A 23,725-nucleotide genomic window follows, 5' to 3' on the forward strand; every position below is an offset into this window, starting at 1 on the left:
TAATGAGTAATTAATCAGCTTTCAGTGTCAGCTTTACAATGGAAGAAGTTCTTCTGCTCTGAATAATTGGAGGCCTGCTTTAAGAACACCTATTACTTTTTCTCAGACAATTGTTTCTTCCCGCTGTCATTGTTTTGCCCAAGGGAGATTGGTTCTGGCTTTACCTGGGAAGTGATGAATAGCCTGTGATATAAGGTGGTAGCAAAAACTTCAGCTCGGTACTTGCAAAGACAGTAAGAATGAGGTCACCTTTCAGGGTTTAGCTACACCTGTGTCCAATTCCAAAGACTCTGCCCTCAGGGTAAACAGCCATATTTCCAGGGTTCTCCACTCCTGCACCTCCAACCCCTTGTCCCTGGAATGCAGATAGATAAGATGCGGATTCCAAGTACACACGTAAAAAGGATATATAGGGCCTTGTGTTGGTCCTAAGATCAAATTGAATAAACAGTATGACCTCCCACTACAAAAAATAACCCCAATAAACTATATCAAGAAAGTTAAAAATGGCACTCATTTTCCCCCTGATGAGACCACACTCAAGTCTGGACTCCCAACTTTAAGAGCATCACAGAAACCTTAAAGGATGACCCAGTGGCATGTTCTGGGTGAGGAAGAAGTCTGGTAACGTCATCTGAATGTAATTATTAGGTTGAACAAACAGGACTCAAAGACAGACACCAACAGCCCTCAGATGCTCTGTATGCATCAGAAAAAAGCTCACAGGAGCAAAATCTAGGAGACAAGAAGTCAAAGGGGCCTCATCATTTTAGGCCTAAAGCAATTAATTGAAGAAATACACATTCAAATAATTTTGAATACTTTTAAAATAGCCAATAGCAGAATTAACCAGAAATAGACCCACACTGCATTTAAAAATCAAAGAAAAATATAGCCACATAGTAAAAGATGGGAAAATAACAAGGACGTGTTAAAACATTAAAAACTGTGACTATTTCCATAGCAATATGATATAAAAAGGAAATGCACTTAAGAAATAAAAATTGCCCATCAATATTTGAAAGGAACTCGCTCTAATCATTAATCAGAAAATCTAAATTAAAATTAAAAAGAAATATACTTTTTTCTTAAGCTAATGGATTGACAATGACTTTTAAAATTAAAATACTTGTTATTGTCAAAGATGCAGGGAAATGAGTACTTTCATACGCAGTGGATTTTAACTTTTCATATTTGGAGAGAATATTTTACTAGTGTGTATATGCGTGTGTATGTGTGTGTGTGTGTGTGTGTGTGTGTGTGTGTGTAGATAGTGTTTTAAGTTTTTTCTACCCTTTGCCTCAGCAATTATACTTCTGGAAATTTATTCTGAAAAATAATAATTACCAATGTATGTTGAGAAAATTTAGATGTAAGGATGCTTTTGCCTGAATGTTGGAAATTGTTAAGGAAGTAAAGGTAGGCTGTCCACACACGGGAGGACTGCTGACCCCCCTTGGAACAGTCTTGGGGTCTTCAGGGCTCCCTGGGTAAGCAGCTGTGCTGAGTGCCAGGTTGAACAACCCACGCTCACATCATGGACCTGGACTCCTAATAGCAGTGACTGACATTCGTGGGCACCTACCACGTCCTGGACACTGGACCAGTCACTTTGCGAGCTTTATATCACTGAACCCAACAAAGGAGGACACGGAGACCTGGGGGAGATAGGATCCCACCCCAGGTCACAGTTAGCAAACCACAGAGCTGGGGCTGGAGAGCAGGTCTTGTGTTCTTATCGCTGTGCCAAGCTCTCAACTCCATTCCTGAGAGGAGACTTCTAGATCACTTGGTCCAACCTCCTCATTTTTTGGATGGAAAAACTGATGCTGAGAAAGGGTCTCTGTAGGCATTGTTTTGGGTTCTGATGATAATTAGTGATGAAGGCAGGTCCGACTCCATGGAGCTTAATTATAGTTGAGGGGAAGAGGGGTAGAACGACAGACAATAAGCAAGCAAACACATAAGTAGGAGAATAGGAAGACCTGAAAAGTACAATAAAGAAGATAAACCCAGTGGATATGGAATACGTTGGGTGAGGGGGTTTCAGAAAGAGTGGGTGAGGGAAGCTGTCCCTGAGAAGTGACAAGTGTTGACATTTGAATGCCGAGAATATCATGCAAAGATACGGGGAAGAAGCTTTCTAGCAGAGGAAACAGCTAGTGCAGAAGCCCTGAGGTGCGAACAAACTTGATGTGATCGAAGGACCCAAAAGGTTTAAGGAAGAGAGAGAGCCTCCTAATGGACCGTTTCGTGCTCCCCCAGGAGGAGTGAAATGGCCAAGGATGATTGCAGAAAGCCAGCCCACGGGGATGTTCTGTGGGAAGGGGTGTGACCAATCGTGAGAAGGGGCTGAGCTGGGCTGGAGAATGTGCGGTCTCCTTGAAGAACCCTTGGTTTGAAGAGAGTTTCTGCTGTGTATTTTGAGTGATGAGCAGAATGTGATGGCTGGACACGATGCATTTCTGAGGAAAACTGTAAACAGGGATAAAACCTGAGTTATCTAACAGGAGCTGAAACAAAAAAGAAGGAGGTGGATCTGTGGCTGAGATGCCAGCATCCACGTTTGGTCAGCCGGGCTCCTCTCCTGCATGGCCCCACAGTGGGAGGGTCTTGGCCGTCCCCATTGACCCTGCTCCACTAATGCCAAGAGCAAGAGATTCAGGCTTGAGCCATGGGACAACCCGGCCTTAGATGGCTCATCTTCACCACCCTCCTATGCACTAGACATGGCTCCAAACCACTTTGGGTAGTTTCCAAAAAGCAATTATGCTTCAAAAGTCAAAACTGAGAGATGTAGCAAAGATGGAACACGACTGGTCTTAGCTACACATATGTGTGCACGCACGCACACACACACAAACACAAGCTGTGTGAACTTGGACAAATCTCTGGCCTTCTCTGTGCCTCGGGCTGCGCGGAGGGCAGGGGAGGCATGTGCAACTGCACCTAAGGGCTCTTCCCAGTACAAACTGACAGCGAATAGATGTTTTCTACGTGTAATTTGTCCCCAAAGAGGGTTTTTCCAAAAACTAAGCCATGGGCTCTGATGACATTTCTGGCAGAGGAGGCCAGAAGCGATTTGAGAAAAGGCCATGGGGGGCTGAGGGTAATGGGTTCCCTGGGGTATTCACTTGGATGTGTAAGCCTCAGGGACTGGAGTAAAAAGGTACTTTCAGTACTTCGTGACCACAATCAGAATGTTAATATTGCCAATTAAATTTTTTATGCAATTCAGTTCAACGGGAGAAAAAAATTCTTTTTTTAAAAGGCCAGGTTATTCACAGACCCTGCTATCCTATGGAAGAGGAAAGAGGAGGAGGTCTGTAAGGTCAGAATAGCCCTTATGTCTAGGCACCTGGGATCTTCCCTAGGCCCCATGCTCTGAGGGGAACTCATTCGGGACCCATGGCCTCAGAATCCACAAGGCCACCGGGACATGCCCGCCCAGAAACTACATACACCTCTCTCCCTCCTAGACCATGCCCTGAGTTCCCTGCCCAAATGGCTGGAGAGCCTCTTGCCTGGGTCAGCCCTCTTGAGGATGAACTGGATCTCTAGGGTGGTCAAGGGACCACCGATGTTGGAAGAGGGAGGCAGTGCGGACTGAGCTTGGCTGGACTGCAGGGGGAGCCACAGAGCAAGGCCAGCTCCCCCTGTGCCGCTTGTCCATCCTGAAGCTCCGAGGAGCCCCATAATTCTGAAGTCAGATTGGGCTTTCCAGATCATTGGGAAGATATGTTTATTATGATGAGAACATAGGAAATATTTTATTGAACAGTTTTCGACTTGTCTATGACTTACGTACTTAGACATATGTATGTGGGCTTCCACTGGTACCCTAGCCCCAGGCCCTACAAATATCAGGGAGAACCCTGGTTAGAGTGCATTATTCCTTTACTCTAACTTTGCCAGACGGTCAGGGTTCAAATCTCAGCCCTGCCACTCTGGAAGCAAGTCGGCTTCCCTGAATCAGTTTCCTTGCCTCTAAAATGGGGGCGATAGTTGTACACGCCACATGATTTTTGTCAGGATTAAATGAGATAATGCATGCAAAGAGCCTAGACGTTTGGAGAGTCTCAGTTCTCGCGCCGTGTGCCTGAGGTCCCGCCAGGGGTAACTTGCTGTCCCTGACTCCTTGTTTTCCAGACTCCACAGCAGTATGAAAGAGAGTACAACAATAAGCGGTCAGGTGTGGGGCCCAGTAAGTTCCATGGGTATGCCTACGATGGCATCTGGGTCATCGCCAAGACGCTGCAGAGGGCCATGGAGACGCTGCACGCCAGCAGCCGACACCAGCGGATCCAGGATTTCAACTACACAGACCACACGCTGGGCCGGATCATCCTCAACGCCATGAATGAGACCAACTTCTTCGGGGTCACGGTCAGTCCCAGGCCCCCGGGCTCTGCTTTCCCTAGCGCCCCTTGGAGACATACAAAGCAAGAAGGGCTGTGTCACACACCCTCCAGGGCTGGACCCATTCTCTCAGATTGTGGAAATAACTTCCCGCGGGCCACAGGATTTCAGGGCTGCCACAGTGGGAGGTGCAGTGATGCTCTCTGACGCGTTGGGGAAATGCTTCTCTGTGACCCATGGATTAGAAAGGCCATGATGCGTCGACTGCACACAGAACAGGTAGAATTCATAAGGTGTGAGGTGGAGTGAGCAGCAGAAGCTCCAGCTCCAAAGTCGCTTTCAAATTACCTTCTTTAAACACAGAGTTTTCATTCCCAAAATGGAAATAATACCTACTCTGTGAGGTAGTTATGAAGGTTAGCCATTACGAAGTAAAAACTCCTAAAATTTGTTGCGCAAACAACTTACTCTAAACCTCAAGTTTCTCATCTGAGAAATGGGGATGATAATAAATGTCTTACATAGAAGTTGGGAAAATGAGCAATGACAATAGTGTCTGCTCTTTTTTGAATGCTTATTATGTGCTAGATAAGCACTTTATGTAGATCAGACTTAATTATGTCCACAATGCTAGGCATAGTAGGCACTCAGGATATGGTAACGATTTTTATTGTTAAAACGGTCTCATTGCATTCACATGCCATCCATAGGCAGTGGGTGCTGATACTATCCCCATTAGAGATGAGGAGCCTGGAGCTCAGAGTATTTAAGTAATACAGCTATTCAGAGGGAGAGCTGGGATTGGAATTGAGTCTAACTCTTAATTGCTACGTTATACTACTGTCTCATAATGGACACAAGTGGTAGTTATTTGTGTCTCATGATGATGTATTTGTCATTGACTCTGCTCCCAGGAAATATGTAAAAATTTCTCTAAAGAATATGTTGAAAGACTAAAGTGCTGTTCTGTGTTTTAGTTTAAAGAGTCATTTACAGAATCAGTCTTTCTTAGGGCATTAAGAGGATTAGATGAGTCAATCAGTGCATTTCTTAAAGTTCATATTCCTTCATATGTACACTCAGGCTTGTACTATTTGGTCTGATGGGCCAGGCACTGAGTACCTGTGCAGGTGCTGGGGATGTAGACAATGGTGTGGGCGTAAGATGGGCTCCCTGTCCTAGAGACTGTGGTCGAGATGCAGGGGCCAGACCTGAACACAAATGATAACAGGAGGTGCTTAGCACCATGGGGAGAAAAAAACCGAGCCCAGAGGGGTTTCTGTGACCTTTGGCGGAAAAGTCAGAGAAGGCTTTTAGAAGAAGCGGCAGTGAGCTGTGTTTCAGGCATGCAGAGAGGGGGCTGGCGGTCTGGCCAGATGGAGTGTGGCGACCAAGAGAGAAATATGAGCATGTGTGCAGGGAATATTGGAAAGGAGGATGCCTGGACTGGGAAGGTATATTGGAGCCCAACTGAAGGGGTAAGCTAAGGAGACTGGCCTTCGTCTTAAAAGATGATTCTCAAAGCGTACCTTGACCAGCAGCACTGGTGTCCCCTGGGTGCTGGTTAGAAATGGAAATTTCCCAGCCCCAGCCCGGACCCACTGAAACAGAATCTCCAGCGTTGGGGTCCAGCCGTCTGTGGTTTAACAAATCCTCTAGGTGAGTCTAATGCTCACTGGAGCTTGAGAACCAGCACAGTGGGTGTTTACAGTGCAACCTACGTTCAGATTGGAAAGTTTAACAGCTTTCCTCAGACGAGTGGTTTAAAAAAAAATTTTTTTTATTCTCAGAACTCTTATAAAATCTCACATGGTGCCTGGTATATCACACAGATGAAAGAGGAGCTTCTCAGTCGAACAGAGGAGGAATCCAGAGCTCTGTCTGTTCAGCCTCCTCTTCCCATAGTTTCCACCTCATCCCGCCCCACAGTCCTGAGATTCCCACCCCCTGAAAGGCTCCACAGAGCACCAAAGACCTCGGAGGTCCTTTCTCTTCATGGTCCAAATCCACAGACTGAGACTTAGAGAGGGGTGGGATTCACCTGGGGCCCCACCATAACACTGTAGCAGAGCTGTCTCCAAACATGGGTCCATTTATTCAGGTCAGCTTTTCACACTTTGCTTCTTATTTAATAGAATACCCCAAGATGAAATGGCTGGATAGAGAGCTACAGAATCTAGGAAGCATTTTACCGTCTCATAATCCTAGAACTCGGCATTTTGCCTGATGTATCTTAGTTGGAGATCATTTATAACTGCTTCTGAGTGCTCCCTTTCATCTAAGCCAAATAATTCATAATCCCTACTTGATGAGCAATTAGATAAGCCTGCCTGACTCACTTTACATGGCTTGAAGATGAGTTTCTTTTTAATCGGAAATTCCTTGACACATGTTTATGCCTGATCCGGTTTGTGACTCATAATTCAGCAAATGTCAGAACTGAAAGCAGCCTGACAGATCCTCAGATCCCATCCCCTAGTGTTGTATATGAGTATCCAAGCTATGGACAGGGAGCTTGCAAAGTCGTACAGAAAGAATCGATTCAGCGAAGCCGGGATGGTAGCTCAGATTGGTCGTGCCCCCACTGTGCTCAGTACCGTCTCCTCCTCTTTGTGCAAGGCCCCTTTAGTTGAGAAAGAGATTGAAAGAGAGAAATGGTTCTTCGTTTTTTATCCCCTTTGTCACATATTAATTTGTGCTTGTCACTGGGTTGTAGACAGGTTTCATTAAAATTGTCTTCTGAGCAGGAAAAAAAAAAAAGGACGTCTTCTGACAAAATAAAGTGTCTCTGTGGTCCAAGGAGACCACGAAAGACCAAGTTCAGCCGTAAATAAAGAGTTAGAAAGGAAAGGAACAGGGGCGGTGTAAATAAATGGAAGCATTTCCTTTTCGCTGGAGGGTTTTCATTATACAGCACACACAGTATCCATTTTTCCATTCTCAGGCAGACACTTTATTCTGGGTCGCCCTCATTCAGCATGTTTACTATACGGAAAATCGTTTAAACACATTAAATTAATTATATCTGTGACTCAATTTCAATTGATTCAGTACGCACATTCTCAGCTGGGTGCCGGGCCTGTGGCTCCTGTTTGGCATGTTGAAGAAGAGATTTCTTCCACGCATTCCGGACTATGACTCTGGCTTAGCTTGGGGCTCAACTCTGTTTTATCTTCTTAAGGAGCTTTCCTCCTGGCTCCCCTTCTCAGGAACATCCAAAAATAGGATTCTGTGTCCCTACCTACACACCAAAGGCCTGGGGATCCTGCCCGCCTCAAATTCCCTGAGTGCATGGTTCTGATTTTCAGCCCTGTTATAACCTCTGTATGGTCTTCAAATCTCAGAATGACTCTGCGCCTGGAACCTCCTCTTCTGCCAAACATGCGACCAAAACGTCAGGCTAGCATTGGCTATTTAAGCCCAGAGAATTCTGAGAATCCCAGCTCAGCAGAGTGTGTTTAAGGCAAAGATTCCCAAACTTCAGTACGCATAAGAATCTCCCAGAGAACTTCATTAAAAATTTAGATTTCCCAGCTCTACCCCAGAACTTATGATACAGTGGCTTTGCAGTAAGGCTAAGTGATTCACGTTATTAACAAGCAATCCAGGTAATTCTCAAATAGCAGCCTTAAGAATTGCTTGGGGCTCCAGTGGTGTACATGTGCATGTGCGCACGTGTGCACACACATGCACACATACACATTTTCATTTAAAACATGTCAGAGATATATTTGTTCTTGCATTCGTTCACTCGTTTAGTAAACCTTATGCTGGGTACTGGGAACTGAGAACCTAGACAAGAATAACGTATGGTTCTTCCCTCAAAATACCCCACCCAGTGGGGGAGATAGATAAGTAGAGGAATGTTTGCTGCTCAGTATCCAATGTCTTCCCAAGGCTCTCGGAGGGAGGACTCCATTCTGCTTACAGGAATAAAGACCGGGAAGCTGTCTTCAATTTTCCTGAAGTTCAGTTAACAAAACTCCATATGTGGGTAATTGCAAGGTGCCCATGCTGTCTGTGGGTCCTCATCATGTGCCATGTGCCGAGGGCCGGCATGCATTGCTAGACTCCCCATCGCCAGCACTCATGATATACTTTGGGTTAACAGACTCTTCCACTGAGACTTTCCTACCTGTGATATTGTGATTTATTAAATATATATTTGGTCAATCAGGTAACCAACATATATTGCTCATATGTATGTATTTGGTCTTCATCCTGGGTTCCTGGCTCACAGCAACCTAAACCCTTGGAATTTCTTAAGTATTGAGAGTGATAAAGGTGTCTTGTTAAGTTAATGAGGTGACTTTTGGAAAGCACCTAAGGATAGGGACTGGTTACCAATGGAGACAACCAAGCGAGTTAGAGGGTTGGAACTTTCAGTCCCACCTTCTGACCCTATCTCTGGAAAGGAGAGAGAAGACAGAGAAGACAGAGGCTGGAAGTTGAATCAGTTGCTAGTTGCCAATGATTTAATCAGTCATGCATCTGTAATGTAGCCACCATAAAAATCCAAAAGGAACACGTTCAGAAAGCTTCCATGTTAGGGAACCAGACCAATCCCATGTGCCACAGCGCTGGGCCCCAAGCTCCGAGAGGACGGAAGCTCCTTTGGGACTTTACCCTATGCATCTCTTCATCTTGCTGTTGATTCGTATCCTTTCATGTCCTCTGTTAACAAACCGGTGATCTAGTGAGTAAACTGGTTTTCTGAGTTCTGTGAACCACTCTAGAAAATTAACGGAGCCCAAGGAAAGGGTCCTGGGAACCTCTGATCTATAGCCAATCAGTCAGGAGCACATGTCTGAAGTCAGAAGTAATCATGGGAAGTGGAGGGCGGCCTGAGTACTGAACCCTTTACCTGCGGAATCTGATGCTGTCTCCTGGTAGATAGTGTCAACTTGCATTGGATTCTCAGACACCCTGCTGATGTCCAAGGATTGCTAGTTGGTGTGGGGAAGCCCCTCCCCCCCCTCCCCCCACACACACACAAATACAAAACATTGGAATTGGGTCCAGGAACCCATTTACTACCAGAGATGCACTAAGTTCATCAAAAAAAGAATATATTCTTCAAAACATGTTTGAAAACATGTGCTAAAAATCCAGGTGAAAATCAAAGCCCTAATTCCCTTTGGGTGATCATTTAAAAATTCTTCTCAGTTTCCAGTCTCTTAAAACAAGGGTGATGTCCCAGATCTCAAAGTGAACAAATCCTTTGGATATGTCAGACAAAGATGTGATGGCTCTAACAACAGCATACCCCCTTTGGTAAATGTTTCTTCCTTTAAAATGACACTGTATTTGGTCAGCGGCACCTATGATAGAGGCTAAATTAATAAAATCTCATTATATCCTATTGTGAAATGTAATATGCAACATATTTTTCCTAGAAAGTTACCGGGGGTGTGTATACCAGGTTTGTGTGGGGCTGTGAGGCTCCCAAGATCATTTAGCCATAGAGAAATTGAAAGAAGCTCCTGGGGAGTATCTCTTTGATTGTGAGGGGAGTGCCCATTCTTGCTAACCTATTTCCCGCGATAGCCTCCTAATTCCCTGTGGATGGCCTAATGTGGAAGTGATCACAGCCGCAAAGAGGGCGACCTATAAGTTCCTCTAAATAATAGACCGATTCTTCATTCTCTGCCCATCCTCTCTCGGCCAGCTGTGAGTCTGGACATCTCAATTTAACATCTGTCAGGAGAGGCCAGCAGCCTTAGGTTCAGGCATGTCACCTTTAATGGCTGTTTTCTTTGAATTGATTTCACCAAGATGACAGAGAACAACAGATGACAATTTGCAATTTGTTAATCTATTTGCTTTTGTTGCTGGTGAACAAGAATCCAGCCTTTGCCAGTGTGTCCCTCAAACTTCAAATTGTTATGCATGATTTTAAAATAATTATCTCTACTAAGTTTCAAATACTGCCGCTCTCCTACTGCTGCCAGAGTTTTGCCTGAGAAACATACATTATAGAGTAAACTCAGTTTGGTTGGAATCCAATTACTCCAGGTACTTGGAACCATGTAGCTAGAGGAAGCCACCAAATTCTTCATCTCAGGAAAATCACACTGTTGGCTGAAGCCCCCATTTATTTCACATTCACTGTGCTCTGCCCTACTATGATCCTGAAGTTATGCAATTGATTTTTTTTCAAATAGGAAACTTTACGAATACATACACACACACATAAATGAGTTAAATATCATCTTGTTAGAGCTGGCCCGCCTCTCTTGCCTGTCTAATCTTTCGGGGTCCTGGTTTTTTTCTCCAATACCAAAAGCTAACCCCTAGCCTTCCCGCCAGCCACACATTTATGCCTTACATTTGATATCATCGTTTTAGCATATACATTTTTTTAGGTTGAATTTGAGTGAGGTAAAGGTGGAGGGCGGGGAGAAACACGGAGTACAGGGAACGCTACCAAAAGGGGAGAAAACTTTTCCAATCCAAGATTTGACCCCTTTGGGGGCTGCTCAGTCTACCAGTCATGACTTCAGCCCCTGGACTCTCATGATTCCGCCAGTTTCTCAATTTTGTACTCAAGGCGATCGCTACAGAATTTGTCAGAAGCTCTGGAACAGTCCGAGTGAGAAGTCTCTCGTGTGCCCCCAAGTGGGGCTTGCCCGATGGCCTCATGCCAGCTCCCAGTGGCACTCATGGTTTCCTGTTTATTGTAAGGTTCTGCTTTCATGAGCCTTTCTTGACTGTTGACCAGGATCAACAGTAAACCCTTCTAGAACTTCATCTGTACCCTACTTGCTCCCACCCCGTCCCAGACTCAAAGAGTTTCAGTGAAATTGTATCATATACAAACTTAACAGAGGAGCTGATTTGAGAACATAGTCTCTCTGCCTCTATTCCCAGGGGACCCAGCCCACTCTCAAACTAAGAAAACGCACCATTGCCTGGGGCATGGCTCTGACGAACTACAACAGGAAATACAAATTTGAAAAGTCAGGTTAAAAGAGGCCAGAGTCTACCACTTAGAGCTGTGCGACCTCGGGAACATTGTTTACCTCTCCGTGCCTCAGCTTCCTTTTCTGTAGAGTGGAAGGAAATAGAATCTACTTTGAAAAGGTTATTGTGAGATAACATTCATGCTTAGTACCCAATAACAGCATCATCATTATTACTATTGGTATTATTACTACTGCCATCACATTGGTGAGTTTATGTGGGCCTAATCAAACAATATTCAGAATCGAGTCCAGCAAACGATCATTCTATACCTATTAGGTGCCAGTCTATTTCACATATATTATCTCAGATAATTCTCTCAACAATAAACAAACCTATTAACTCGTATTAAGATTGTAGTGGTTTAATATCAAAACAAGATGGAGTAAACCATGCCTGTAAGCAGGAGCACCTTTGAGTTCTCTACCTGCTGCCATTCACTCTCGGGCTTTGACAGTCACCTTAAAATGGGAGGCATCTGCTCATAGCCTTCCTTCTGTTCCTCCCTTTAGTCCAGCTCAGTGCTGCTCAAACTCCAGTGGCCCTAAGAATTACCGCTCAGCATTTTACACAAAAACTACCTGCAGCAGATGCTGTTGGTGCCTCTGCCAGATCTGGGATCCTTTTTAGGGGTTTGGTTAGGTTTGTTCTCCCCCCCCTCACCCCCGCCCAGTGGTTTCAGGTGCCCCTGCCAGTGACTCACATCTTAGGTGATTGGACCCTCCTGGCCTGGAGGTGTCTGGGACCTACATCCCGGCCCGACCAGCAGCAATGACTGGCTGTTGTGGTGGTACACCACCAGTGCCATTCATCCCACAGAGGTCCCCTTGGGGTTAGGGTGAGGCTAGGCCTTTCCTGAAACCACATCGGGTTTGGTCTCTTCTCTTTTCCACTCTTCCTACAGGTTTCTCCTGAGAAGACGTTCTTCGTAAATCACTTGGAGACAAGCCCCTATCCTAGGCTTCTGGGGACCCAATCTAAGACACTCACGTGTTCTTGTGGGAAATTTAAGAATTTTCGAGAGGAAATTTTTACTGCAACCTAATTGTTATCCGTGTATTAAGTTTAGCACCAGCCCTCCTCCATCGCCTCCCCCACACCAGGTTCCAGACGCCTCTCCCTCATACTGCGTTGCATTTTGCTTGCTGCAGTCAGCCTGTGGAAGAGCCAGATCTATCTCCTCCATGAATTAGCAGCTCTCAGACTTGCAGGGGCCACAGCTTCTTGTCCCGCTGGCCCCGTGGTACTTCACCTAGCACTCTACACCTGCTAGAAGCTCAGTAAACACCGATATCTTTGAGTTAATCTCATTGGATTGAATCACACGTGACTGAGAAACTCGGTCTTACTCTCCTACTCTGCTGCCTTCCAGACTTCTATAAACTAAAAAGCCTCGTTCAATCCAATAAGTAATCAGAACTGACAACAGGGGTATTAACAGGAATTTGTTTATGAATTTGCTAATAGCAATTCCCATATTCTTGCTGTGATAGTTGTGAAAATCTCCCTGGTATGCATGTGTGCATGCGTGTGTATGTGTGTCCGTGTGTGTGTTGGGAAGGGGATGAGGGGCTCTCATTGCTTCTTTCCTGAGGCAGGAGAGAAACCCATCCTTTACTCATCTCCAAGTCTCTCTCCCATCAGCATCTTTTTGGGGCTCAAGTCCCAGAGCTTGAGAAGGAGGGGGAGTTGCTGATGGGCCCTCTGTGACTAGAGACTGTCAGGAGCCTTTCCTAGAGGTAATTGCTAGTAATAACAACTATAATAATAATAATCCTTGATGTGTGTCTGTCCTATGTACAGAATACATTTATAGTCTCTATCTCCTTAATTCCTTGACACAATTACATTTATTAACATAATGCCAATAACAGCTACCAATTAATGAGCTCCTACTGCTTCCCTGGCATCCTAAGCACTGTGCACACGTTACTGAATGTGATGCTCAAAACAGCCACCCATGTGGGGATGTGTAATTCCAAGTGCCTGGAACGCCCCAGTGAGCTGCAATTGAATCTCGCCTATGTCCCATCTCTGTCCACACATCACCTCCTCGAGGCCCTCCCTGACACCCTATTTAAAATTACAACTCCAACTCCCTTCATTCTTCTTTACAATGCTTCCCCTATCTGATGTGCTGCATATTTTACTTATTCATTATCTGCTTTGTGCTCTGCTGTATCCCTGAGACTTAGAACCAGGTACCTGGGATATAGCAGGTACCTGATTAATATTTGTTTAATGAATGAATAATTTAGATAATTAATGACCATGCTCTAGATTTTTAAAAACCAGGCTGAGCGAAGATAAATTATTTACCCAACATCCTATAGGTAGTGAATGAGAATTTACTCAAAACTTCCCAATCTGGCTGATTCAAAAGTGCATGTTCTTAACTGTTTAGGTAGATATTCCATTAATCCAACTAGCAACTCCAGCATTCCCTATAAGCCAGATCAGGACAGGCAGGAGTAAGGTGCAAGGTTTGCCCCCAAGGAACTCACCATCCAAACAACCATGTGGGACGCATGAGAGAGAGAGAGCAGGAACCACTCACTCCATATTAGTAGTGGACAGTGTTATACCCTGTCTGCCCTGGGTTACTGTGTGTTCATCTGCCCCTTCGCACTGGACAGTGACCCTGGAGCCCTTTGACTGGGACCCATGATTCTCTCTGTCCCCCAGCATCTTGTATAATGCTGACTCTTTGTCCATTTAATAGATGTTTATTGATTGAATGAATTAGGAAATTGTAGCTCAGTGAGGCAAAGTAGCTATGCTGGGGTTCCACTGTATGTTTGTGGTGAACCTAGTTCAGAACTTCAGGTGTCCCCAAATCTTGTGTTCTGGGTGCTGCTTGGCTGCCCTCCCCCCGCCCCCATTTATTTAAACACAATTACGAATGACTGCAGATAACGTACAGCCCAGGAAAGAAACCTACTCCTTCTGCTGTCAGATAAATTTGAAAGATCAAAATAATGTGGTTTAGTAATTTGTTTGAATTGATGCCTAGCCTTCCAAAGCTTGCAAGTTTGACTTCCTCAAGTCAGGGGAAAAAATAGCTGTTTCTTTATGAAAAGCAGTGTGGGGGAGTATATCATCTTCTGAGAGCTTCAACAGCAGCCCTATGTACAGACTCTCTCCAGGTCCCTGTGAGATACAGACAAAAAGAAAGAGCCGGTGACATGGTGGTCATAGTAACTATTACTGTAATGGCAAGTGTCATGACAATAGGAATCGCTATAGTTTTGAATGCTCACTATAGCTGAAAATTATGTTAAGCTCTTAAATACATTCTCATTTAATCCTTATAATAATCCCTGTTACAGGTTAAATTGTGTCTCCCTAAAAATGCGTCTTTGAAATTCTAACCCCTTAGAATGTGACCTTATTTGGAAATGGGGTCATTGCAGATGTGATTAGTTAAGATGAGGTCCTGCTAGACTAGGGTAATCCAATGTAGCTAGTGTCCTTATAAAAAGGGGACACTTGGAGGCAGACATACACAGAGGGAGAATGCCACGTGAAGAGGAAGACAGAGATGGGGCGATGCTACTATAAGTCAAAGAACACCAGTAATTGCCAGCAAACTGCCAAAAGCTGGGAGAGGGGCCTGGAACTGATTCTCCCTCATAGCTCTCGGGGAAAAACCAACCTGGCTGACACCATGATCTTGGACTTGGAAAACCAGTTTTAAAGAGCTGCATAATACATCCCATGTACTTCTCTTTGCATGAGGCCAGAATACCCACTTAGTGTGCGTCAGGGTATGTTAGCCCATGAGCTTGCTAAGCAGGGGGAAAGTCTTCTTCAGTCAGTGGAGGACAGCTGACATAAATTTCAGGTGACAAAATGCATGGCTTTGAACACTGATGGATGCCAACTCCGCCTGTGTGTGCTCATGCAGAGGTTACTCACACACACTTGGATGTGACCCTCTGCGTCTGCCTGGCTGATGGCCAGCCCTGCATGAGGGGGTGAAGTAAACTGGGAAGATCCATTTTCTCACAGAACTGCAAGCTTTCTCACCCCCTTCTTTTTCAATGGAATTCGAGTTCTTAGAATTCTTGCTTAAACCAGTAATGGGCAAGTAGAGATTTGGAGGCTGGTCAGGGCATTGCAAATTGTGGGGGTAGGGGTGAGGTGGAGAAAGGTGGAGGGGGCTGCCCGCCTTCATCTTCCTAAGAGGCAATAGTGTGAGGTGCTTAAGAACACAGACTCTGGAGACTGACTTCCTAGGTTCACATTTGGCTCCACTTGTAGTCAGGCAACCTTGGACAAGACTTAATCTCTCTGTACCTTAGTTCCTTCATCTGTAAAATGGGGACAATGCCTTAGATGGGGCTTCCTGTAAATAGACTCAGAGACAGAGTGTTGTGTGTGGAAGGTTTGTAGGAGAATGAGCTCAGGAAATACAATGTAAGGAAGTGAAGGTGAAAGGGTTGGGAAGAGCAAGACGTTGTAGCTTGGACCACAGCTGATCTAAGGGGAGCTCTGACGCCAGGATGGCCCTCAGAGTTGTCCTAACTGAGGCACAGAGCCTGGGCTTTTGTATCTTCTCATCAACTAGTCACAGGCCATGGCTGGGCCCTGGGAAGGGTGTATGCTTGGGCAAGGCTATACCCCATGGTGGAAGGTCATTCCCAGTAAGAGACCCTGCTGGGACCCTCAGTAGCCAGTATTCCCAGAATCTGGAGGGTGATGTTTCTGTCATAAAAAGAGAACCTCAGCAGGACCCCCAGTATCCCCTATGGATAACAACAAAGCCTGTCTTAAAGGGCTGTGATAATTAAAGAGCTTTATACATACAGAGTGTCTGGGACATGCTAAGTGCTAAATTACTGTGAAGATGATGAGGAAGAATGATGAATTAAGATATCAGCTGCACACGCCATCCTCTTAGACCCTCAAATACCAGTAGTTTAATTTTCCAGGAAGTCCTAGGGGTGGTAGGTTTCGATGTCACTGCTTCGGTTGCATTCACGCAGCTCTTGCCATCTTTGGTAATTCACATTCTCACATTCATAAGCACGCACGCAAACACTCACATGCACTCATGCATACACACCTACACACCCCTAAATCTGTGATGTATGGGTGTTCATATTCGTCACATAGATAGCTATTTATCAGTCTGTTCCACTGGTTTTCAAATTTGTTTTTCAAGAGATTTTACATTATCAGCCCAATATCACTGTCCTTTACTTAACATTTACATTAATGTTAAAATTACATTTAACATTGCATTTCTTTTTTCAAATTCGCTCCTTGGTAGACTTTGTTAAACCTCCTTTTTTATTTAAAAATTAGCCGGCAATTTCCACAGTAACAAAGATAAAGCACAGCCTTAATGGAGAAGCCGGCCCAAGCCCTCAGGTCAGGGCCAAGGTTGTAGCAGGCCCCCTGACCTTAGTGGGTGTCCAGACCTACGCTCTTTATTTTAACAGTTGCATTTGATTTCAATGTGTACTGCAAAAATATAGTATTTAAGGTAGCGCGTTTCTTAATCATTATTTTTTTTAAAAAAGAGGCAGATATTTCGTCAAGAAAAGCACAGACGGTTGTGGATGCTGCAGAAATCCTGGAGGTGACGCCTGTGTGATGGAGGTTTCAGGAACAGCGACCCCCTTATTGTTCGTCTTTGCTTTGTCGTGAAAAGCCTATGATTGTCCTCTTAAAAGACTGAGAAATGAATCATAAAAGAGTGGTAAAGAGAGTGAGAACGAAATCGACCAACAGCAGAATGTTGGTGGTTTCGACTAGTTTGTATAGTCGCCAAAGCAGCAAACAGTATTGTACTTTTATGCATGAGTTTTGTGTGGTAGGTTTAATATTCTTTTTATTTAATGCCTTTTCACCATATGCATGGGTTTTTAATAATAAAATATGTTGTTAGGCCAGGGGTGGGTGTCCATTAAACAGACAAGTACTAAATTGCTTTGAGTGAAGCTGCCTGTGGTGGCCATTGAAACATGGCCCTCAAACCCAAGTGGCATGATGGAGAAATCCTTGCATTAGTCCCTATTGTACAATCATTTTGATGTTCAAGTAGTTGACTAGCTCAAGTAGTTACCTGCTCAAGTAGTTACCTGCTCCTTGAGGGTGGAGTCTTAGATTCACCCCTAGGTTCTCAGTTGCTAGCTCATGATCTGCCTATATTTGAGTTTTAACTGATGGTAAATGAACAAGTATATCAGAGATGTGTTTGGGATCACCTCAATAGCCAGCCTCTTCAAGACTTGCTCAAAGCTTTACACATAGAAGATATACAGGAAAGACTAGTTAGCTGGTTAGATGGATAGAAGGATGAATGTAGGGATAGCAGGTGAGTAGACAGTTGGATGACTGAATAGATGGGTAAATGGATGGATGAATATAATGAATGGATGATGACGGGTAGAGGTAGATGGATGAGTGGATGAGTATGTGGGTGGATGAAAAGATAAATGTGTGGGTAGGTAGATGGGTGGATTGATAGATGAGGAGATAGTAGGTGGATAGATGGGCAGCTGGGTAGATTGACAAAGATGAATGAGTAGATGAGATTGGTGGGTGGACATGTGGATGAGAAAGAGTGATTGAGTGATCTGCAGGCCTACAAGAGATAATTGCAATTTGAATGTGTCTGCTATATTCTAATCAGAGCACATTTTCTCCAGAAGGGTCTTCAGACATGATGGGCCTGATGCCTTGGCTCCTTTTCTGTCCTGACATCTAGAAAGTGTTGGCCACGTTTTCTGATGTGGCCAACACTTTCTAGCCCCATCTTGTCATCTAACACGTGGAAATACATGTTTAATCTCGTGCCTTTATTCTTCGCTCACACGTCACCCTTTCAGGGATTGGGCCTCATTAAAATCTGTCCTCTACCCGCTTACTCTTTGAGGAAGTTCCTTGTTAGGGCATTTCTGCTGTGAAAAGTATCACACCAACCCATGTGAGTGCCAACCTGAATGCTAAAGACCGTTATTAGCAGATTTAGCCTAGAGATGTTTCAGAGTTGTCAGTTCTGATGTTCATAGGATTATATTTTCAAACATCATCACACATCCTCTATGACAGACTTGATTACTGTGATGAACTAGTTTTCCTCCTTTGAGAGATGTTCCAGTTGCAACAATGATTCTGAAAGCATTTGAGAAAAATGCCAGGCAAAACTGAAGTGACGCTGTTTCATTTGGGCGGCTGGTTTAGCTTGCTGGGGGAGAGAGGCAGCTCCGTGTGGCAGAAAGAACACTGAATATGGAGTCCGCAGGCCGTCCCCTGCATCTTAGCAGTGACAATGTCGGGGAAGTCTCTAATCTTTGCAGTCTCTTCTGCAAAGTGAGACCAATGACCATGGGCTCCTTGATGGATTGCTCCGGAGATGAAATAAGGAAAGTGCATTACTAACTGTAAAGTACTGTGTATGATTGAGGGACCCCTGGCGGAAGAAGAAAGAAAGCCAGACCTCGTATATGTCACATTATTATTTTTTTTTTTTGGGGGGGGGTGCTTAGACAACAAATGAAATTAGATATTTACAGTAAAAAAAATTAACTATATTAACTGTATATCCAAGAATCAATCAAACACACTTTCTGGGCCATGGAATTTTATTGCCAGTGATAAGGCCATAGCATAAAAACCTGATGCAACTGAGAGATGTGGCTGTTTCTCTTTGCTCATTAATTTCTTCTACGAATATTTACTACCACCTTCAGGATGAAAGTTATGAGAAGGGTGATGCTATAGATATAGCATTGAGCAAGTAACTATGGTCCTTGTACCTGGGAGAAAACAGACAATAAACATAATCCCCTGAATAACTAAATATTAATTGTGGAAAGCGCTCTGAAAGTTATGGGGTATGTTGAGGGCATATAACGTGGAGGGCTGACCTAGACTGGGGATCAGAAAAGACTTCCCTAAAGAGATTGAGATTGAAGAATGAAGAGGAGCTAGTAGGTAAAAAGGATGGATGGGCATTCCTGGAAAAGGAAAGAGCAAATTCAAAGGCTCTAGGATGAGAGGAAATATGGCACCTTTGAGAAAGCAAAAGAAAGTCAATGTGGCTGAAGCAGAGAGAATGTAAAGGGATGAGCATGGGGAGTGAGGAAGAAAGGTTGGTAGAGGCCGGATCGGGTCGTACTCGTTATCCTAAAACCAGTGGGACCTCATGGAAAGATGTCTAGCAAGGGAGCAAACTGCTGTTTTTAAGAAGCTTTCCCTGGCTGCACTGCAAGAGAACAAATTAGAAGGAAGAGCTACTGCAGGGGTGTACCAACTATGGCAGTGAGTGCATAAAGAGAAGGGCAGGTGGATTCAAGGCACATTTCAGGAGAAAAATCATAAGGCTTGGTTTTTGACCAGTTATGATAGAAAAGAGGGGATGATCGAGGATGTACTTCTAATGCAATTGCTTCCCATTTCAAACTGAATGGTTCTCAAGTTGTCTACACTGTGAACATTATTATAGTAAATTAAAGCAATGCATCTATAGGCTTTATGGTATCCTGTACAATTTAACATCTGGATAATCTGAAAATTCACATGGTGGCCCAGGGAGAACTGGATGGTGCAGTCAACCTTCCAAAATCCTGCAGAAAAGTACTCCATGCATGCAGAGGCAAAAAGACATTTGGCAAATGCTCGTTAAAAATGAGAATACGCGTATGCAGAACAAATTTGATCTGAGCCTTTAGGCGTTCACAGTCCATGGAGACGCAGACATGATGTATGGCCCAACCCTCTCCAAGAGCCTGTCTACAAATGAGATTACACCATTAAGGAAACCTTCTGGCGTATGGCCCCTACCTGCAGAACGAACAATGCGACCTCAAGTCCCACACCACCTACCACAATTCTCTCAGTCTTTCTTCTGGAAGGCACCTCAGCAGCCTCAAACAAATGATCCTGGTTTGGCCAAGTGCCATGGCCTCTTGGTGACCTCCAGTGCACACAAGCCACTTGTGGAGACCTCTCACCACCCTCTTGCCAGATCTTTATTCCCCAGTGCCCCCAAAATGATTGAGGCCCCTGTAGGCCTGGGATGGTCCCAATCTTTACTGGAGAGGAAGGCCACTCTGTTCCTTTCTGTGTCATACTTGCTTAGCTGGGCCCAATACTGTATTGAAGCTGACGTGTATCAGCTCCTTACAGCCGACTGCGCGCATATCTTCCCAACTGCCTGTTCTGTGATAGCATATAGCATGGAAGTAGTTTGGAATTGGCCACAATGGGAATATTTACATCACAGCAATTAGCAAACACCACAGACCAGGGCTTCCTCCTTCTCCCCCTCAGACAGCTTGTCGTTAAGCATTTCCCAGCACGCTACTGACTATGCCCTGAGCCCCACAGATTCCCTGGGAACAGAGTTCCGTTAGCTTCCACCTAGCTCTTCTCTTCATAGGGTTCAAACCTAGTCCCTGGGGTCAGGCCTGGGGACAGTCACCACTTGTCTTCTCAGCCCCCACCCTCCACATGAACACACCCAGGTACTAGGATCATCAGACAAGGGCAGGCTCTGAGTCTTGGTTCAGGCACAGCTGGGACCCCTGTTACTACACAGCTGTGTGTTGGATAGGACTGGATGTACTTCGGACAGACATCTAATAAGGAACATTTCAAAGTTCTTGGGGGTCACAGCAGAGAGAATCGCTTCTTGTTGGAGACAGGTTGAAACCATCAAAAGGAGGGGTGTTCATTCTTTCAGTGATGGACTCACTCATGCCAGGCCCTGTGTTTGTAAGGAGGAAGATGCATTCTACATGTGCACTGCTCAGTGTGGTTGCCCCAACCCCATTTAAGAGCACTTAAAATGTGGTGGGTCCATAAATGTAAATTGCATACTGGATTTCAAAGACTTAGTACCAGAAAATGTAAAATATCTCGTTCTTAATATTTATATTGATTACAATTGAAATAATATTATTCTGGATATACTGAGTTAAGTTTATGATTAACGTTAATTTTACCTGTTTCTTTTTGCTTTTTTTAGTATGGTAACTGAATCATTTTAAATGACATATGTAGCTCACATTCTATTAGTCACGATGGTTTAAACTTTGAAGAAGCTCCCAGGCCAGGGACATAGACTTTCAGTCTAGACAGTTGGGCTGGACCTCAAAGGACAGGTAGGGTTTGGAAAACCAAAGATGAGGAGCAGGGAAAAGACTGTGTCCTAGAAATAAGCACTGAGACTTTCCCATGCTCTGTTAGAGGACTATGACATCCCATCTCCTTGGACCTAAAAAAACTATATTTCTAGGAAGTTTTCCTCAGGAAGCAATTGCTATGGTCAAAAACATGTTCATTTAATGTGTGCATGGCAACATGGTTTGTCATGGTGAAGGCAGAGGAAAAACTAGGAATAACCTAAATGTCTAATGCCTAGGCTTAGCTAAATAAATTTTAATACATCTGTACAGTGAAATTGTTGGCAGTCATTAAAAATAGTTGTTATAGAACAATAACTAATGACATAGAAGGTTGTTTATAATATATTGTCTTGTGGAAAAAGAATAAATTACAGAGGATTGCATGGTAAATCACCACTTTTGATTAAAATTTAGAAATCTTGTAGACTAGAAGGATGCACTCCAAAATATTAATCATGGTTGTCTCTGGATGGAATTATTTCTTTTTGCCTATCTCTTCTTTCCAAATGTTCTGTGGCAAATATGCATTACTTTAGGCCTCAGGTATTTTTTTTTTTTTAAAGAAGACTTAGAAAACATATATTAACTTCAAAAGACCCGGACTTTAATCCAGTCCTGGTGCTACTAGTCAAGGGATTTTAGCTAGCAACCCTTCGGCCTCAATTTCCCCATCTGTACAATGGAATATATTTATACTTGCTTCATAGGGTTGTCATGAGGATTAACGGACACATCCCTGTCTGGCACAGTTGTAGGCACATGTGGGCTCTCAGCAGTATTACTGTTCCTCCCCTTTCTCTCCTATTTTTGGATGGATGCTGATTCTCCTTTAGAAATGAATGGGCAGGGAAGGGAGAGAAGGTTGAAGTAGATGTCAGAGAGGCCCTGAGCATTTCCTGCTCTCCCCTGACCTCAGTTTCTTGAGCCTGAAGGACTTCATGCTCTAGTCTTCTTTCTTCTCAATGCCAAAGCTCTACTGCTTGGATTCCCCCTGGTTGGAGCCCAGCAAAGTGAGGGCGTATTATGTAATCTCATCCTGAATATGTAGAAAAAATATGTAAGATATTGTGTAATGTAGGGTATAGATGCCTGCTTGAAAAACTCTTGAAGTTTGAGGCCTTAAGGGGCCTACAATTAATTACTGTTGTGATTGATCAGCTCTAGCCCGTGGCTCTAGTAGATTCTTAAAGTAAATGTATGAAAAATGCAAGGATTGGGTCTGTGTATGTGTCTATATCTATATCTCTCTATCTCTATATCTATCTCTATGTCTATATCTATATATTTATAGGCTCACAGTGTGTAATAAAACAGTGACCTAGATTCTCCCTCAAGCATACAGGATCTTTAGTAAGCCATATGTGGTAATAGTTAATCCACATAACCACTATCAATCCCCCCTCAGCAAGTTGGCAGGGTCCCTGCAGTGCGTGTGGGCTCTGCAATGCTTTCCACAATGAACAGTAAAACTCCTTGCTCATCCTCAAATCTAGTAATTCTCTCAACTAGCTTATGAAGAGCAGCCTCAGTAATCCATGTTTAATGACCTTAGCCACTGGACAGCTGTCTTCGGAATTTAAGTCTCTTGCGAACAGAGAATCCTGAGGTTGTAAACTCCATTGTAATGGAAATGTGTCCTATTCCCCACCACCACCACCATCACTGCAGTGGGACTGGGAGCAGATCTGAACTTTTATGCGTAGTACCAACTATAACAGGCAGTGGGATTTATCACACATCTCCCCCATTGGACATCAGTGGATCTCAGCTAGGGCTGAGTTCTGTGCCTCAGTTCATCAGTAGAATCCAGGGGACGTTGCCTGGTGTGGTCAGAGAAACAATTTTCGGATCTCTCAGACTTTTTATGACTTTGAAGTAATGAATGACAAAAGGTTTTCAAGATGGGAACCAACATTTACGAAGCCCCGAAGTACTGAATTTACCGGGGTCAAGCCCTGCCCGTGAGCAAGATGAGATGAGGACCATTTAATAGAAGAGGAAACCAAAGCTCAAGAGTCCGAGAAACCTGCCCAAGTTTACAAAAGTGGGAACCGTGAACTGCACCCAAGTTCACAAGGAAGGAAGTGTCGGGGTCCAGATTTCGGACCTGATGTCAACCACCTCTATGCCCATGTTTTTTACACTTCTGTCCACATCCTCAGCTCCCTTAGTGGGACCCTTTGGAACCTAAGTTTCCACTGTCACACCAACCATGTTTCTACAAAGCAATCTATACAAGTACCATCTCAACTCCTCCTTCT

At 44.2% G+C, this 23,725-nt stretch overlaps 1 protein-coding gene across 1 annotated transcript in view; it reads left to right on the forward strand.

Annotated features, from left to right (window-relative positions):
- Positions 1–23,725, forward strand: part of GABBR2 (gamma-aminobutyric acid type B receptor subunit 2) — a 328,955-nt gene that overhangs the window by 192,585 nt on the left and 112,645 nt on the right. The window contains exon 7 of the mRNA XM_016146294.2: positions 4,150–4,386. Within this exon, the coding sequence (XP_016001780.2) occupies positions 4,150–4,386 (237 nt within the window). The remainder of the gene's footprint in view (positions 1–4,149; positions 4,387–23,725) is intronic.

This window comes from Rousettus aegyptiacus, unplaced genomic scaffold (genome assembly GCF_014176215.1).
Source record: "Rousettus aegyptiacus isolate mRouAeg1 unplaced genomic scaffold, mRouAeg1.p scaffold_m13_p_3, whole genome shotgun sequence".
In the NCBI taxonomy this organism is placed as follows: domain Eukaryota; kingdom Metazoa; phylum Chordata; class Mammalia; order Chiroptera; family Pteropodidae; genus Rousettus; species Rousettus aegyptiacus.